Raw genomic sequence first — 19,158 nt, 5'->3', positions numbered from 1 at the left:
CTCACATAACCATCACCCCTCCCACCCCCAGGTGATTTATGACTTGTCAGGTTCCTTGCCGCTGCAGGGACTTCGGGGACGTTGTCAAGGTGCCCACTGGTCAGGGAATGACAAGTGTGTGCGTGCGTGTGTGTATGTGTGAGAGAGAGAGAGAGAGCATGAGAGAAAGAAAGTGAGAGCGTGTGGAAGGGTGAGAGAGCGGAAAAAAACGGTAAGAGTGGCAAGAGCGCGATGGAGAGCAAGAGGGAAAGTGAAGAATAGAGAGCAAGTGTCAGCCTGTGTGAGAGCGACGAAGAGAGCAAGACAACAACAGACAACGAGAGTGAGATCGAGAGCGATATAGAGAGTGAGAAGGAGGATATGAGAGAGTGAGCGTGTGCGAGAGCCAGAAGGAGTGACAGTGAGTGAGACAGCGACAGAGTGAGAGAAAAAATGAGCCTGAGAGATATTTATTTCATTTTAAAATTATATTCAAAAAGTTTGTGCCCAATCCCAATTGACCTGCAGGTAATATTTTTGTCCACTCGGGGTCGCTAAATTCCACATTTTTGTATCTGCAGCTTTGAAAGTGTGTGGCTTTAAAGGCGGGGCCTGGCTTGGTGAGTGACGTGGGCGTCAGCCAATGAGCGCGGGTGCGTACCTGCTTGGCGTCGTCCGCGTGGCAGGGCAACAGCAGAATCTGCGAGGCCGGGAAGGTGGCGGTGACCGACACGCATTTGTGGGCGTCGGGGTCATCTGCGGCGTCGGCGTCACGCTGCTGTCGGATCTGCTGGCCCGCAGTGTAGATCCACTCCTGCACAAAGCAGTCGCACACTGTCTCACGGCTTCTTTTGACGCTTGCAAGCAAGTTGCCATCAGGCACGCGTACCGGCGCCTTCGTTTGATGGCTGACACGTGAGCCCCCCCACCCTCCCTTTTTTAATAAAAGTCCTTTTCATTGTTTTGTTTTTCAGTCAATGCGAAGCAAAACCTGCACCGTCATGAGGTGACTGGAGCTCGTGTGCGTGCGAGCGTGTGCGTGAAGGCCAGTGAATGGAACGTCAACACGCGCACCCAGATGAAGCCACGGTTAAATAACGAGCACGTTGTCAGACATGGTTATGAAGCGTTCCTTCCGTCAGCTGCTTCATCGCATTCATTAACATGGTGATTGACGCACGGCCATTCATTTTGGTCACGGCGAAAGAGTGACACGTCATCTTAATGGAGACGCCAAGTGGGCGACCGCAAATGACCTCAATTATACAATAATCACAACCTGATGTCTTTTAAATTGCCGCTGTGAAACATTGCTTTTTGCTTGGAATGAGCGACAGTTTGTTTATATTCGCGTCATGTTTTCGATGCAAGGTGACGCGATTGTGTTCATTTTCATTTCGTTTGTTGCTCTACTTTTTCAAAAGCCGGAGTAGCATCCAAATGATTTTGGAGCTGATGAAATACCTGATCGAACAGGACAGGCAATTGATTTGTGCTGTGGGTCAAACTGACCCATTTGAAAATCTGGAATATTAAACCCTTTTTTTTTCCATTTTCTTGGAATAAGTCCAAGATGGCGCCCGAGTGGGCAGCCGTCGGCAAGTGCTCTCAAGAGCCTTGCTTTTTTGTTGTTGTTTTTTGATGTTTTTGTGTTTTGGTTTGTCACATTGTGTTTGTTGTTACGTCGTGTGGACCAGATGTGGATTGTTTTCAGCATTTTTTTTTTTGGCCACGACATTCGTCAAAGGCGAAGAATCTGTGCTTGCTGGTTGTGCCTTATCTGCAACACACGTGTACCAGCACAGATTTTGATTGGGAGGAATGTCGGCGCCATTTGACTGTCGTTGCTGGACAGCCCCGGGGGCGATTGTGTTTTTTTGTGCCTGCATTGGGAAGCCTTTTTCACAGCCCCTTTTTTTCAGCGGAGATGTTGGCGCTGTTGGAAAGTCTGCGTTGGTGGTTTTTGGAACCGAGGATGAGGAGAGAGCAGCGTCTGCGCGGAACACGGATGTGTATTTGGAACTGAGAGTCGCCGTTTGGAGTTGAAGCGGATTCACATGGGGCAGGAGAAGTTAACCAATCTTTTTTTTTTCGTCAATAGACGCTACAGCTTCTTGTTTACTTTCAAACTTAGCTTGTCGCTGACGTGTGCACATTTTGACGCCTCTGTTCCACTGACACTTTGATTCTCACCGCTTTCATCTAGAACTGCTTCAAACGACAAAGTGCATGGAGGAAAATGTGGTGAACAATTTCATGACTGTCCATGTCTTATGTTATGTTTTGTCTTATATTTTATTTTCTGTTAACTGTTTTATAAAGCACTTTGTTACAGCTGCAGCTGTTGTTAAAGTGCTTTATAAATAAAGATGTATTGTATTTAAAAAAAAAAGTCATTTGTGTTGTTTGAAAATCTAAAATAAATCAGTTTTAAAGTCGGTGCTGCATTTATGTTAGTCCTTTTTTTCAGAATAAAATTAATGGAAAATAAAATAATTTCTGATAAATAAATGTGAAGTGGAAAGTGCATTGTGTTATTCTCTTTTTTAAAAATTAATTAATTAATTTATTTGCTAATTCAAGTTGTTATGCGCAGTCCCGGCTGGCAAAGATGGCGACGTGTTTTTTTAAAGTCGAACATCAATTCAGTTGTGCCCTGCGCAGAAGCAAGGACTGCTGCTTCTGTTGCCGCGTTGTGCTTGCAGTGTGGACCTGGTTGCGTGCGCGGCCACCGTCCCGCTCCACGCATGGCGCCAACATGAGGACGGGCGTCTCCTGGCCGTCCACGCGGCGAGACTCCAAGCAGTTGTGTCGCTGTCGGATCGGGCCGTACTGCCAGTCCGAGTCGTCGGGGACCCTGATGGGGGCAAACAAGACAGGTTTGGGCTGAAGACGGCCCAAGCGACACGATTCGTTCCCCCGGTTTCCATCACGAGGCTCAACTTAGCCGCGTGATCTGAATGAAGTCGAGAAAAAGGAGCGTAAGCTCATCAGGTCCATCAAGATGAAGTGTTTGAAAAAGCATGCGGACTTTAAAGACTTGAGCAACTTTCTCAGGGTGATCAATTGGAGGAAGTCGTTAATTCAATCTGGTATCTGGCCTCCACTTAATAAGCCCTCAAAAGGTGGAGAGAGGCCGCTCCCCCGAGAACCGCGCTTTTCATTCCATTCAGGGGGGATTAACACCGTGCAACGCGCGGCAACCTTTTTAACTCATTAGTGGACGCTTCCGTCGAAAGATTAGGCGGCCGGTAATGCCAGTAAGGAGGAAGAGAAATATGAACGTCTGGGCAGTCTGACAAATTTGGCCATGTGACAGTCCGAAGAGCAAATATGTAGCAACCTTAGTTGCCATTGTGAGTAATGATGAAACAGTTCATGAATGAATGGTGAACGCCATGTTAAAAAAAAAAAAAAAAAACATGAGCCATGTGGTGAATCAGTGATTCTTCTTCTACGTCTGTAAAATATAATTTGGCCATGCGAAGTCCTTTCCCAGTCTTGTTTAAGTTGTTTGACAGTTTCAGCAAAAAAAATATTTCCATCAGTCACAGCTCTTTTTGCAAAAAAAAAAAAAGCAACTCATTTTTCTCTGCTTTTGGGTCAGAAACTGACCATTTTCCCCCCATTTTTTAATTTATAATTTTATCTGTGGTTTTATTGTTCTTTGTTTTGTCCTTGATTGTAAAGTGTCCTTGAGTGTTGTGAACGTTGCTTATAAATAAAATGTATTATGATTATTATTATTATTATTATTATTATTATTAAACCGACCTATGCTTCACTGCTGATTACTCAAGAAGAGAATGAGGTTGAAACAAACTTTTTTTTTTTCCAGGTGAGATAAGTCAACTATTTCTTTAGTGATTTCTGTGCTTATGTTGTCACAACATTGTTGTGAAGTTAAAACATTGTGAGAAACTGGTCAAAACGGAAGCAATGAAAATGTTTGGAAGTGAACAAGTGAAAGAAAACCGGGACAAAAGTATCGCGACAGCTCCGGGAAGTTAGAAGGCAAGAAAATGGCCCAAAAGCAAGAAACACAAACAGGCAGAGAGACTTGAGTGACACTGACTTGAGTTGCGGGTAGACGTGCTCCAGGTACCACTTGAAAGGTTTGCACTTGAGCTTGCGCCTCAACTCCAGGCGGCCTCCGATGCTGCTGACCACAAAAGTCCCGTCAGCCACAAAACCTCACATCGTTGCGAGATGGCGAGCGGCGGCGCGTCTGAATGTCAGCGCCGCGTCTGCGGGAGGCTGATAAACGCTGACATTTCAACGCGGCCGACACCTTTTCTCATCCGAACGCAAATGAAGCAGCTGGGGGCCCTACCGGAGCAGCGTGACGGCAACAACGCCTTGGGATGCTCGTCAACTGTATGTGTGTGTGTGTGTGTGTGTGTGTGTGTGTGTGTGTGTGTGTGTGTGTGTGGGTGTGTGTTCTTACTCTCCGTACGATTTTCCTCGAGCTGCCGGCCGAGCCGAGTAGTAGAAGAGGCGAAAGTCGTCCATCCAAACCTCAGCGGTGCGCCGTGTGTTCCTAACACACACTAAGAGAGAAAACACACTGTATAGAAAAAAAAAAAGAGAGAGAGACACACACACACACACACACACACACACACACACACACACACACACACAGACTGTCACGCTTCAATTCTTGCACGTGATCACAAATGATCCCCTCGTCCCCCGGATGAGAAAGTGCGCTGCGCCCCTCTGCTAACTTGCGTTTGTCTCCAGTTTAGCGGACCGCAGATGCACGTCCTCCTTTGTTGCCATGGCGACATCCTGTCCTTTTGTTTTTTGTGGGGGGGGGGGCCCTCCATCAACACGATGCGTTCATATGCGACCTTTTATGATATTTATTAACCCGATAAGGAGGAGCTCCATTGCGCATTTCTGTGCAATGCCGATGGATGAACTTCCTGTTCGCCGACTCCCATCAACGAAAAGCGTTGACGCTAACAGCCTTAATGGACGTACTTGATGTATGTGTTGGCGCTGCCCTCCGGGAAGATGTAGGGATGTTTCTTCCGGAACACGTGACCCACGCGGCTACACGGAATGATCTCCAAGCTTCCGCCACACTGCCACACCCGGAAAGAGATCTCTGCACGCGCGCGCACAGAAATCAGAGATTTCATTTCACCTGGTTAGCATGTTCGCTCGGCAACTCCCTGAATCTAACCGGCTGACGCACTTGTTTGATTGACGCGCGTGTGGTGAAATGACTCACCAAAGTTCTCCCCGCCCCAGATGTCCATGGCCGTGTCGTATTTGCCCAGGTGCTTGAACCACGAGCTGTCGATCACAAAGAGGCCGCCGGCGATGATGGGCGTCCTGTCAAGTGGCACAATGGTCAGCGTCCTGTTACAGTGAAACTCCTCTACAATGAAACCTACATGGGCGAAAATACCCCATAGTGTGAAAAAATCTTCATGCATTAACACCATTCCCACTTTCCTGCCTCCCATACAACGAAAAAAAACCCTGTTGCGTTATACAAAATCTTTTTCTCTGCTCTTGCCTCGCGACGAGATTCGCTACAACGAAGTCTAATCCAACAGCGACCTCGACTGCTTCGTTCGGAAACGGCAACAGCAACCACCACACTGGTTTACACCTGCGCAGTACTGTAGTCCAGGAATTATTTGTAATTGTTAGTTTCAGACGCAGCAAGAACGTTGCATTGCTAAAATGGCTACAAAAAAGCCCTTTGGTTGTCAAGCAGCTAAGACAAGAAGAGCTCTGACGCTGGAAGAGAGGGTAAAAGTGATAAAAATGAAAGACAGAGGAAGCAAAATAAAAGACATTATCCAAGAAATTGATGTAAGTGAAAGTGAACGCTGATCGTAAATTTCGCAATTTCTTTCCCTTTTTTTTCTTTCTACATTGACTATATGAAGGGTCACATAAGTGTATGCTCATACTTATGCACTATTAAATAAATAAAAATAAAAAGTACATATTCGTTTGTGCCTCATACTTATGCACTATTAAATAAATAAAAATAAAGAGTACACATTCGTTTGTGCGTGTGTGTACACATACGTGTGTGTGTGTGTATACATCTGAGATCAAATTTGCTACAGTGAAAAAACCCCTGTTGTGAAAAATTTCTTGCTGCAAACAATTTCGTTGTTGAGGAGTTTCACTGTATTCGTATGTGTGTGTGTGTGTGCGTGTGGTACTTGATTGGCAGGGTGGGGTCGGTGCGGCGATCCCTCTCCTCAGGTGATAGGCCCTCCCACTTGAAATGAAGACTCCAGTCAAAACCTGATGAGCAAAAAAACAAAAACATGAAGATAAAGGATGTGCCTCGCCTTTGTGATATTAACCCTTTCATGCACCCTGTAACCTGATCACATGATAAACTGTCCACTGTAGTGGTCAAGTAAATTCGGAGGTCTTTGCCGTGAGTCGGATGAGTTGCAGGTGAAGACATGGCAAAGTGGTTTTGGGCGTAGCGTTGGCGTACCTCCTCGTAGGTCAGCCGACGCGGCCACGTAGGCAAAGGTGTCCATGTTGATGATGTCAATGACGGGGCTCACCACCCTGGTCGGGTCCTGAAAGAAGAACAAACGTGAAAAAAAAACAAACAAGCAAAAAACGCGAAGCGTGGACAGGCATGCAACACATGCCATGGTCGGAAAAGTAAAAAAAAAATAAAAATAAGAATAATTGATCGATGGTAAATTGGGGTTTGTAGGCGCAGCTCTAGCTTGTTAATATCTGACGGAGCTCAAGGCATCCCGACTTTCCCCGGTGACATCCAATAAAAGATCATGCAGGGGACGTCGGCTGTGTCCGCTATACACAGTCGGCCTCTCGAAAACCAGTTGGACGCCCCCGTGTTCGATTGAAAAACGGCTGAGACGAGTTTTGTTCAACCGACAAGCTCACCGTGACCTCCAGCAAGGAGCCACTTGAATACGAGCGGCTTTTACGACAAACCGTTGCAGGACTGGACTAGGGATCGGATCTGCAACTGTGATGTTAAATCAGGTTTTAGGTTTTTGAGATTCCACTCGGGTCAGGTTTGAAATCTGTGGATTAGCGTCAACATTCATCCATCCATCCATTTTCCGATCTGCTCCATCCTCACAAGGGTCACGGGGGTTGCTGGAGCCTCTCCCAGCCGTCTTCGGGCAGTAGGCGGGGGACACCCTGAACCGGTTGCCAGCCAATCGCAGGGCACACAGAGACGAACAACCATCCGCGCTCACATTCACACCTTAGGGACAATTTTTGAGTGTTCAATCCGCCTGCCATGCATGTTTTTGGAATGTGGGAGGAAACCGGAGCACCCGAAGAAAACCCACGCAGGCCCGGGGAGAACATGCAAACTTGACACAGGGAGGCCGGAGCTGGAATTGAACCCGGTACCTCTGCACTCTGAAGTCGACGAGCTAACCACTGGAGCACCGGGCCGCCAGCTTCAATATTTTTCAGGTTAAACCTCATGTGGGTCATCTTTGGTGATTCTGATGATCATAAAGTCTAAATTTATGGCTTTCGGGAACAGTGGTGACAACAGTGGACAGATTATTATGTTAGCAGTTTACAGGGGGCATGGAAGGGTTAAGTTCTCGATATCTGAGACCAAGACTAGGATCACTTACGTTTTTAACGCTAAGTTTATTTAGCAACACAAGGGTGAAGTTAAGAGAACAGAAATATTGTTCTCATTTAAGCAAAGAAGGACTTTGCCCACTTTGGGGCCAGCGCAAGGCCTTGTTTGCTCCGGGGAGGGTCTCTCGGGCTGCAACTTTCCCTCCCCGCCGGCCGGACTTGACAACATTCAAGAAGCCGCCTCTCCCTCCATCAACAACACCCGCATTTCCATCTCGACACAAAGTGCAGACCGCCAACGCCGCGTGATGCGTGACTCTTCTATCTCACGCACACCCACTGAGACAGAATATGGATGACGCATGTTCAGATGTTGTGCATGCAAGTACTTCATGGGTTTATTTTCGACTTTCTTCCCTCCAAATTCCGCTGCTGGAGATTGCGAATTTCTACATTGCGAGACAAATCAAGGTTTTCTTATCTTACCTTATCTTATCTCATTCACTCCCAAAGACGTTTTTAAACGTCTTTTCAGACTTGGTCCGGAATTGGCTGGTACTGAATGAGTTAAAAAAGGAGGCGAGAGAGACGCATGTCTCAGAGCGGAAAGGTCATTGATGTCAGAAAAAAAAAAATAAAAATCTCGCTGGGGTTTGGAGGGCAGGCGCAGAGAAGGAAGACACGTCAGGTGAGCAAGCAACAGAAATGAAGACTGAAGGCGAAGAAGCCTGATGGGAAGGTAGCCTGAAAAGATGCAAAAGAAACATGAAACAAAGGAAGAGGAAGGATGGAAATGACGATACCGAGTGAAGGAAGTAGCCTGACAAGCCGGCGCGCGGGAAAAGCCATCGAATGAGGAAAAAGGCGAGGAGGCGCCTGCTTTGCGGCGAGGCGCAGACCTGCTGGATCCTGTGAAGGAGGGGCGGCAGCCAGTCCTTGTTGACCTCGCAGTGGCTGTCCAGGAAGGCCAAGACCTTGGCGCTCGCCGCATCGGCGCCGAAGACCCGAGACCGGATCAGACCTGACGCGCACACACAGCAGCGTGAACCATCGTTCTTCGTTCCGTTTGACGTTTCTTTATTTTCATTCTGTTCAATTCCTTTTTTTAGAATGCCTTTGCTTCATTTTTTTATGTCCACTTTAAAAAAAAAAAAAAAAGCTTGACTTCAGTCTAGCTTGACTTAGTTTTACGTTTGTGTGTTTTTTGAACATGGATTATGTGACGAGCGCAACATAAAAAAAAAAAAATAAAGATCCCTCCTCTCTTCTGTACGCATCTTCGTTTCCGAGCCGGCAGTCGGTGTTGCTGTCGCACGGGGACGTAACCTTCTAACGAGACCGCCGTGCCACAGCAGACAGGAAGTGAGTCAGCATCCTGCCTGCCTGCATATGCAAATGAGCTTGTTAGGCAAGCCCGTGTTCTATTCTGTTTCAACTAAATGCTCTGATCAATTATCACTGACATGAAACTGTGTGTGCGTGTGTGCGTGTGTGTGTGTGTGTGTGTGTCAGTGACATTGTCAGAAGTTTCACGCGGTGCCGTCGGGTCGAGGCTCAGCCAATTTAAAATCCCATTTCATCCTCAATAAGGCTTTATTTTCTGGTTGGGTGCACGCACGCACACACGCACGCACGGCCACAGAAACAATGAAGAATGAGGGATTTTTTATTTTTTTTTTTAAACAACCGCTTGTGTGCGCGCGGCAAGCAGTATTGGCTCGCGTGTATTTATGGGCGTTGAAAAGACAATCAAGAAAGACGACCCGAAGTCATAAAGCGTTAACGAGCCAAATGGAGAAAATTGGCCGCGTGCGCGCGCGCGCATGATGCAATGAAGGTGGGCAGCGACACGGTGTGGGACGCCTTCGCCTTCCTGTCGTCAAAGAAGGTGAACGGGGAAGGAAGGAAAAGGACGAATGTCACTTTTCAGTCCACTAAAGGCACCGGAAGTTCGATGCTAATGGTTGTTAGCATCGAGCGAAATGTGTTGAAAACACCACCATACAGTGCGTGTATCTCAAATTTGGACTCATAAGGCAACGCAATAAATAAAAAATAAGTCGAGTCACGACTGCAGTGATGACAAAAGCAGCAGCAATAAAAACATAACATTTTTTATTCTTTTTTTTAGCTGTTCCTGTCACTCTTGTTTGCCAGCATGCAGTGCGACGGGTGCAAACGGTGAAAAGCTCGTGTCGCTTAAATCCGCGCATTGTGCCGCTGTCACGTTCATTTGGCATATGGCGTTCGGTCTCATTCTATTTTTAAGAGCGTGAAAAAACGATCCGGGGAGTGTGACGACGCAGCGCAACCGCCGCATTTAGTCGGATTCAGACACGTTGGACACGCGCCCAAACCGTCTGCCTGACGCACAGGTGGCACACTCCCTCTTTCACAGCAACAAACAAACAACAACAAAAAAAAGGCAAAACTAAGTTCAAGATATGCACTGTGTAATGTGAATATATATACCGTATTTTTTCAGATTATACGTCGCTCCGGATTATAAATCGCACCAGCCAAAAAATGCCTAATTAAGAAGGAAAAAACATATCATTCGCACTGGAGTATAAGTCGCATTTTTGGGGGAAATTTATTTCATAAAATCCAACACCAAAAACATACGTCATCTTGAAAGGCAATTTAAAATAAAAATAAAATACAGAACAGGCTGAATAAGTGTACGGTATACTAACGTTACATGACTGACATGCCTGGTACTGTCAGTAACGACGGAACATATTAAGAGTTATTCAGATAACGCTAGCATAAAGAACATGCTAACAAGTTTACCAAACTACCAGTTTCACTCCAAATCACAAAATCCAATGAGGTCTTCATCCTCGGTGTCACATTTAGACAACTCCGATACGGTATATATTTGTGTTCAAATATCCATCGCCAAAAGGGTTACATATGCATTCCGTTACTGTATGTGTTAGCATTAGCATGAAGCCAATTGCAAAATTGCCTGCCTCCATCCAGGGAGTCATAGTTCACTCGGGAACAAATGACACTGCCCTCCAGCAGTCCGAGCTCACCAAAGGCGATTCTAAACGCCTTTTCTATTTTGGGGACAGTTGCGGGAAGTCGATGGTCCCCTTCTCCCGCTTGGCCGGGGCTCAGCTTGTTTTAGCAGAATCCTCAGTCTTCACACCTGGCTCCAGTCCAAGCTGTCGGTCCCACAATGGTGTTTTTCTCAATACAGTCATACCTCGGTTTTCGAATATAATCCGTTCCAGAAGGCTGTTCGAAAAGCGATTTGTTCGAAAGCCGAAACGATTTTATTAGCCCATGATTAGGGGCTAATACAACTGTGCAGAAATAACAAAATAACAATCAGATTTGAATTTAAATTACCATATTGGCCCGAATATAAGACGGCCCTGATGATAAGAAGACCCCCTCTTTTTCAAGACTCAAGTTTGAAAAAAGACTTTTTGAACACCAAATAAATTTTTATACAGAAAATAATTACAGTACATCTGAAACAAATGATTATAACAATATATTTGAGAGAAAAGGCATGTTTTTTTGCCTCATTGAAATCTTAATATCTGAACATTTAAATATGTAAGCTAAAGTGCAATCACATTCGTAAATGAATGGCTTCTGGTTTTTGAAATGTAAATGACATCATAACTTCTCCTCAGCTGCCGGTTAACCTGGCCGATCTTCGACCCACTTTTCTCCAGATTGTCACTACGTTTCTCCATTTTCTGTTATCACTTCTATTATTTTCTTCTCTTTTCTTTCTTACCGCTATTTTTTATTTTTCTTCTTCGTGCTACCGCTATTTTTATTTTTCGTGACAGGGGTTCACTTTGACCTGGGGAGTCAAGTTCAGCATTCGCTTCATGGATATCTGGCGCCATCCAGCGTCGTGAATGGGTATCATGTGTAGACCCCGAATATAAGACGACCCCCACTTTTTCAGTCTTATTTCAATGCAAAAAACACCGTCTCATATTCGGGCCAATACGGTAAATCACAACACACACATCTGCTCACAATGAACGTTACACAACACTTCCTCGTGTAAGGAAGCCGAGAGGAGTCGAGTGGCGTATTTGGGTTTGCTCAGTTTGGTCGAAAACCGGTTTTTGGTCGTAATCTGAGGCGTAAAAGTCTCAAATTTTCTGGTCGAAATTCGATTTGGTCGACAACAGAGACGTTCGAAAAGCAAAGTTTGACTACATTGGGACTGCCTCTCCTGTTTTAAAACAGGACGGCATCCACCCGAACAAATGAGGTAGCCGCACCCTAGCGGCTAACATACAGCACGCCCTCCACTCATATCCACGTGACTTACTATTTACTTCACACACACTCCTCCCCGCCACCCCCACCCCTCTCTTCTCTTCTTCTACTCTGCCACCTCTTAACTCCATTTCCCGTGAACCACTCCGCCCCCTACTGGCCCCACATGTCACTACAAGCCTCAGCTACCCCATTCACACCATCACAGACACCTCCAAACACAGTGTTAATTCTGCTAACAAAGGCAATCACCTCAACATCCCACCCTGTTATCCTCATAATGGCTTCCAGCACATGTTTATTTACTCCGACCACTCAGTCAACACCCTCCCGTCATTTTGGTCTCATTACCGCTCACTTTCCCACCACAATCGCCAAATTTTCCCAACTCACCAGAATTCTCAGCATGAAACTTGCCCTTTTTAACACGCGGTCTCCAAACACCAAACCTGTCATGTTCTGCTCAGCTTTGTTTCTGTTTCAGCATCAACCGGAGTGTTGGGCGTCACAGTGCACCCGCGTCTTGTCATGCAATCAAGCTTCTTTGTATTTAACGACTCCGACCCCTGCTTCTCTTTGTCGGATAATTGACCTTGATCGCTGTTCATGCCCAAGTGCCGTTTTCTAGACCTCGTTCTCTCGCTCGTCGTCGCTTTAGCCTCGCTAGATTTTGGTTTTGTACGTAATTTCTTTACCAAGCTATTTTTGACAAGTTTGACGTTCGTGTGTTTGTCATTTCGTTTGGTGGATTTTTGGTGATCAATTTTTCCTTGGAAGCGCTTTTTGTTCTCATTGGATTTATCTGGCTGTGTGTCGCCAGCGATTTTTGTTTCCACTTTGTCGGTCTCTCGCTTTTCCCGAAATAAATGTTTTTTTTTTTTGTTGTTGTCATCATTTATCCGAGTCTGCATTTCTGGGATCCACGATCCACCCGGTCTTTGTTTAGATCTTGTCACATCCTCCACGATTTCATTGTGGCGTCATCTTTGATCCAACCCACATCACCAAAACTGCTTTCTTTCACCTCAAAAATATCGCCCGCATTCGCCCTTACCACCTCATGACCCGACGACTGCAACAGCATCTTCTACAACTTACCCACCAAAACCTTCAACAAACTTCATTGCATGCAAAATTCTGCTGCCCATCTCCTCACCCACTCCCACGCCAGAGACCACATCACCCAAGTCCTCCAACACCTACACTAGCTCCCCATTCGAAAACGAATCCAATTTAAAATTCTTCTCGTCACCTTCAAGGCTCTTTACAACCTCGCCTCCTCCTACCTCACTGACCTCCTTCACCATCACACCCCCACCTGCAATCTTCGATCTGCCCCTACCAACCCCTCCTCACCCCTCCCATCCGAACCAAGCACCCGACCTGGGGAGACTTCTCTATCGCCGCCCCCTCCCTCTCGAACTTGCTCCCTCATCACCTCAGACACACTCACAGACTCCCCTCTTTTAAAAATGTGCCACTAAAAACCATTGATCCTTTTTTTTTACACACTGTTGCAACCATATAGTTTTAAAAATTACGATTGTCTTATTTTTCGATTTTGTTACATGCCCAATCTGTTGTTTTTCTGTTGATTTGTATTTTTTTTTTTTTAACCATGTAAAGTGCCTTTGAGTGTTTTTTAAGCGCTACACAAACAAAATGTATTCATGCATCCATCCATTTTTCGATCCGCTTCATCCTCACAAGGGTCGCGGGGCGTGCTGGAGCCTATCCCAGCTTACTTTGGGGAGTAGACGGGGGACACCGGAGCTGGAATCGAACCCTGCACCTCTGCACTGTGAGGTCGACGTGCTAACCAGTTGACCACTGGGCCACCCATAAAATGTATTATTATTGTTATTATTATTATTATGATTAACATTATTATTACTGCGATTAGCTGGCAACCGGTTCAGGGTGTCCCACGCCTACTGCCCGAAGACAGCTGGGATAGGCTCCAGCAGCCCCCCGTGACCTTTGTGAGGGTGAAGCGGTTCGGAAAATGAATGAATGAATATTATTTTTATTAAGGTCGTGGGCAAAATGCTATGTGCTTGTTTTGAATACACAATTCTCTTTGTGTTTAGTTTCAGAGTCTTCTATTCAATTGAGAGTGGCTACGAACAGCTTCAAATCTCTTTTTTGATGTGTTCACTATTCCCCCCCCCCCCAAAAAAGAATGGGATCTTGTCCGTCAGGTCACTCTGAATATTACTTCTGCAAGCATACTTCAGAAATGCCAATTCACACACGAGCATGTTACTGAGCAGAAAAACACGTGCGCGCACGCACACACACACACACACAGACACACACACACACACACACACACACACACACACATACCTTCTCTCTTGCTGTTGTGTAGACATTTGACTTTGGGCAATTTGGTGAGAAGCTGACAGTCGCTGCCTGAAACAACAACAAAGACAACAAAATGAAACGCACAAAGCGCTGCGTGCGTCGTCGTTTGTCACGGAAAGCAGCTCAACGATGAATTATTAAAATGAACGACAAGATGAGGGTTGACTCGGGGTGCGTTCGCTGCAAAAAAAAAAACAACTTCTCATCCTCTGTCCCCAAAATTTTATGGGGACTGAAAATCCTGCAGCCAGCATCATTTTTGTTGTTTACACGCAACATCTGTCATTTAGATTTGCTTTTTCTCCCCTGATGGGACCACTGCACAACTTGCTCAGAGTTGGTCTACTTTCTTCTGCGGGTTCACTTTTCCTTTCGGCGAAAAGGACGCCGCGCGTCTCCGGGGACGAGCGGTTGCAGCTGGATGACCGCTACGCTCTCTGACCGCAAAATAGATGCCTCACTTTTCACCTGACTGCTTGCATGTGTGCGTGTGTGTGTGTGTGTGTGTGTGTGTGTGTGTGTGTGTGTGTGTGTGTGTGTCCGCGCCCACGTCTGTACCTTTGTACAAAGGCATTGAGATAGGAATTTCATCAATGGATCGGGCTCATAACTCAAATCATGTGCATCTCAAATGATCTTTCCCCATTGAAATGAATGGAAATGCCATTAATCCGTTCCACCTTCCCCATCAAAACCATCATGATTTTTCAATGACGAAAGCAACATTCTGTCAAACTGTTTTTTGAATAAGGAACAAAAAAGAACTGTGTAATATGTGTTATATAAACACACAGTGAAAATAATTAAATAGAATTCGAAAGAATTTTGTCACGCTTTCAATTGTACTGCTCATTCTGGTGTGTGCACCTTGGCCACCTGGGGGCAGTATAAGACAGCCATTCTGATATACCTGTACTGTGCTACAGACTCAACTCCTCTTCTGGCTTCTCATTACGGCAGAAATACTAGTGGTTCATAGCAGAGCGCATATGACTGTGTGCATTGTTTATATTGTCTGTTGAAATGTGTTGCTGCACCGTGTGTGTTCATGTTTGTGTGCGTGCGCTCACCATCATCGCTGAAGTCGTCCACCAGAATGATCTCATGGATGAGATGAACAGGAGTTCTGTTTAACACACTGACAGAGAAACACATCGTGTCACACACACACACGCACACACACACACACACACACACACACACACACACACACACACACACACACACAGAGCTTAGGAATCCATTACGTGTGCGTGGCACACCATTTGTGTGCAGTCATGGAAAAAAGTCAGACTAAATTCCCTCCTTGGAAATGTGTTGGCTTTCTGTTGCCCGGGAAGGAAAAAATATTTCATTAAACCTCAAGATTGAGACATCAAAAATTCATAAGTTGCAAGCGCCAAAATGAGAAAATGTCTTTTTGTCCAAGCATGGCTTTTATTTTCAATATTTACACTCGGCTCTGGCTGCCACCGGCAGATGGGTGGGAGGGGTGAGTGGGGAGTGGGGGGGGCACCGAGATGACAGGAAGAGGAAGGCTGAACATAATAAGTGGGCTTCACGTCCCACTTAGATGCATTTGAACACAATAAAATGGGCTGCAAATCATGATAGTATTCATATGAACATAAACAGGATTCAAATTCCACTGCGTACAACATGAACACAATAAGTGGGTTCAGCTATTACAGAGATAGAACTTGGAATGAATGCTTGGTTTCTGATCAGAGACGGACGACCATTTTTGGGACGGAGGATGAGAATTTTTTTTTTTTTAAAAAGGTCGGACTAAGCACGGACGGAATTGAGCTTTCATCCGTCCCTTTAAACGTCCCTAAGCGGGTTAAGTATGTGGTTTCGGGAGACAAAATAACAAGTCCAGAGTGTAGTAAAACACCGTATTTTCTTAACAGGATTTTAACAGCACAACCTTTTTCATCTCAACAGTATTTTTATTTGTTTTTTTATTGCAACACTGAAAACATAACGAAGTACCTACAGACACCCATTCCACGAACGAGCAATCCAGCCGGTTAAGAAAGCTGGTTGTGTTGTATGTCTCTCGGTGCCAGCCCACCAAGATGCTTTTGCGATTTTGAAGGACAGATTTCTAAAAGTCAAGTTTTTATTATTCTTATTCTATTTCATCATAGTAGCTATTTTTGTGTTGTGAAATACTAATGTTGGGTTGTTTTTCACTCAGACATGAAAAATATATTTTCTTATCAGAGGTTGATGTGAGCATTCAGTAAAAAATGTCAACATAAATTTGGGTGACCGTTGATTGCAGTTTTGGCAAAATAGGCGACGTTTAGATTCTTTCATTTTGGGTTTAGACTGTCATGTTGCATCACTTTACGGCAAGAAAGAATGGATATATTAAATTAGTGTCGGCAACTAAAGAGGCAGTTTAAAACAAGATTCCATGCGAGCCAGAAACTCTTTGGAAATGTAAAATGAAGATAAATCTTCTTTTTCTTTTCAATTCTGTAGCAGACAGAAGCGATATGTCAGCCCATCCGCCATATTGTATGTGGCATTAATATTAGCCATAATGAGCCAGGATCACATCATACAATCAAAAACAATCATTCCGTATTCATCCAGTAAGTTTTGGATTGATGATACATCTAAAAAGAAGGAAGCATATTCACAATTGACTTCACTTTACCTACATAAATATGTGCAAATCTAACATAAATGAAATACATTCATCTGTACCCCCCAAAAAGTAGATGAAATGAATATGAGCAGAATAAAGTTGGCTGGAAACGGTAACGGAATGAATACGCCGATAAGAAGCGGGGTTCGGAGCGGGCTGGGGTGAATCTGAAGGTAATAAGCACGTGATATAGATCAGGAGCTGGTGTTGTTGATGAATTGCCGGAAAGATCTGCATGGCGACTGCCTGTCTCATCAGGGGATGATCTATCGGCGATCGCGCTGGTGGCAACAGCGACACGACATAATAAGCAGAGTTGCGACTAGAATGGTATGAACAGGAGCCGTCACCCACTTGAATAGGAGCCCAGCGAGGGGTCGAAAGTCCACGGAGGTAACATCATAAGTTCTCGCCACTCGGATAAATATAAACAATGATCATAATGACCCGTCGGAGGGGCTCCACAAGCAAAGTCACTTTCATTTGTCGATTGACAATAAATGCACAAACACGAATGGATTCAGATTCGGCGACTGCTTTGCTCTGCGCCATCTGTCAAATTAAAAGTTTTTCAAAGTAAAAGCAGATGTTTGCTGTTCGAATATATGTAAGTAGGTTATCCCGTTTTTATTCTTACTGTATTTACAAAACATTTATGATGGGATACGTTTACGATGAGTGGTTTGTCCGTTTGGGAGAGACCAGTAGGATCCTGTTCTCAGTTTTGAAGTTAATTATTTTTTATTTGTTATTATTATTAATTTATTTATAATTTTATCTGTGGATTTATTGCTCTTTTTTGATTGTAAAGTGTCCTTGGGTATTTTGAAAGGCGCTTATAAATAAAATGTATTATTATTATTATTATTATTATTAACAGCCTTTGATGGAGTTAACGGCCAATGATAAAATGAACTGCTGCTTATGAAGATAACATCAACCCTAGGACGACGCACTGCGGGACGTCAACGGCTGCAATCACGGACCACTGACCTCCAGGATGACCCCTCTGACCACCTCAGGAATGAACTGAATGCCCCATTTAGGGAATTCATTGCTGTTCTGAAACGTGTGGACACTGCCCACACTCCTGTAGAAGATGGTGTATCACGGACATCCTTCATAAAACCAAGGAGACAAGCGCGGTTTCTTCAGAGCTGTCCAGGGACTGCAACGGTTTACACATCTCAGCTAGCTGCAGAGCTGTTCCGAGATTGTGAACCAAGACATGTCTCAGCGTACTCTGCTTGCAAGAAAAACAACTGTGCTTGCCCCTTAGTCTCTCTTATGTTTTAAAGTTTGTCTTCGGGGTCTATTAAATCCAACAACTGACCTTTGAAACTGCCCGAAAATATTTACTGTCAAGAGGCAGAAATTCGGAACATTTTGAGCAATTTAAAGTTAGACAAGGTCTCTCACCAATTAACTGCCAATTAAGTTCAAAATCAATTACTGTATTTTCCGAACTATAGGGCGCTTCGGATTATAAGGCGCACCTTCAATGAATGGCCTTCTTTAAAACTGTTTTCATATATAGGGCGCACCACGTTATAAGGCGCATAGAATAGAAGCTACAATAGTGGCTGCGGTTGCACTAGATCAGGGGTTGGGAACCTTTTTGACTAAGAGAGCCATGAAAGCAAAATATTTGGAAATGTATTTCAGTCACAGCCATACATATATATAAAACTGTATTTTAAAAGTGAATTCAACAAAATGTCAGTATAATAAGCCTCTGAATGTATTTTTAAAAATAATGTTGTTGTAATAGTCACCATTAATGTGAATGATTTTCCGTTCCTCAAGATTGCTAATGATCCAGCAAAGGTAGCGGAATTATCGTCAGCTTGCCGGGTCCATACGCGGAGTTGCTGCTGGCTAGCTTGCACACTGCTCAGTTGCTTGCACGCTTCCTTTCTGCTGTCTCCCGCAGGGTATTTTGATGCGAACGTAACATGTCGCGTGTCAAAGTGCCGCTTTACATTCCACCATTTCATCGATGGTATTTTGTCATTGCAAATTAGACACACCGTAGAATCTGTTCTTTCCACAAAGGCGAATCCTTCGGTCCATTCGTCCTGAAGTGCACCATACTCGTCATCTTTTTTTCTTTTCGCCATCTTATTCGTCGAAGGATTAGCTTTGAGCTAATGACCGAGTGGCCTGATTCAAAAGGGGGCGTTCACCTGTTACCTAGCAACTTCCATCGTTGGCAAGTATCATCCAATTAAAATTGCTCCCGCCGCCAACCGCAGCCCTGAACAGTGAAAAATCGATGGATGGATTAAACAAGCGAGAATATTTTGTTTTAT

The 19,158-nt window shown here is 44.8% G+C and overlaps 1 protein-coding gene across 2 annotated transcripts in view; it reads right to left on the bottom strand.

The window, feature by feature from the left end:
* galnt14 (UDP-N-acetyl-alpha-D-galactosamine:polypeptide N-acetylgalactosaminyltransferase 14 (GalNAc-T14)) overlaps window positions 1-19,158 on the bottom strand; it is an 80,398-nt gene that overhangs the window by 633 nt on the left and 60,607 nt on the right. Inside the window, exons 3-13 of one of the 2 annotated variants that reach the window (XM_019871464.1) lie at window positions 15,255-15,322; window positions 14,167-14,232; window positions 8,457-8,578; window positions 6,464-6,551; window positions 6,177-6,261; window positions 5,222-5,325; window positions 4,969-5,095; window positions 4,427-4,519; window positions 4,055-4,141; window positions 2,692-2,836; window positions 641-793 (exon numbers count right to left, since the gene is read on the bottom strand). In XM_019871464.1, coding sequence (XP_019727023.1) covers window positions 641-793; window positions 2,692-2,836; window positions 4,055-4,141; window positions 4,427-4,519; window positions 4,969-5,095; window positions 5,222-5,325; window positions 6,177-6,261; window positions 6,464-6,551; window positions 8,457-8,578; window positions 14,167-14,232; window positions 15,255-15,322 — 1,138 coding nt within the window. The remainder of the gene's footprint in view (window positions 1-640; window positions 794-2,691; window positions 2,837-4,054; window positions 4,142-4,426; window positions 4,520-4,968; window positions 5,096-5,221; window positions 5,326-6,176; window positions 6,262-6,463; window positions 6,552-8,456; window positions 8,579-14,166; window positions 14,233-15,254; window positions 15,323-19,158) is intronic. The other variant, XM_019871466.1, reaches the window with a different exon arrangement.

This window comes from Hippocampus comes, unplaced genomic scaffold (genome assembly GCF_001891065.2).
Source record: "Hippocampus comes isolate QL1 unplaced genomic scaffold, H_comes_QL1_v1.1 scaffold100, whole genome shotgun sequence".
Classification (NCBI taxonomy): domain Eukaryota; kingdom Metazoa; phylum Chordata; class Actinopteri; order Syngnathiformes; family Syngnathidae; genus Hippocampus; species Hippocampus comes.
Note: the sequence above shows the minus strand (reverse complement) of the source record. Positions and strands in the feature narration are given on the sequence as shown.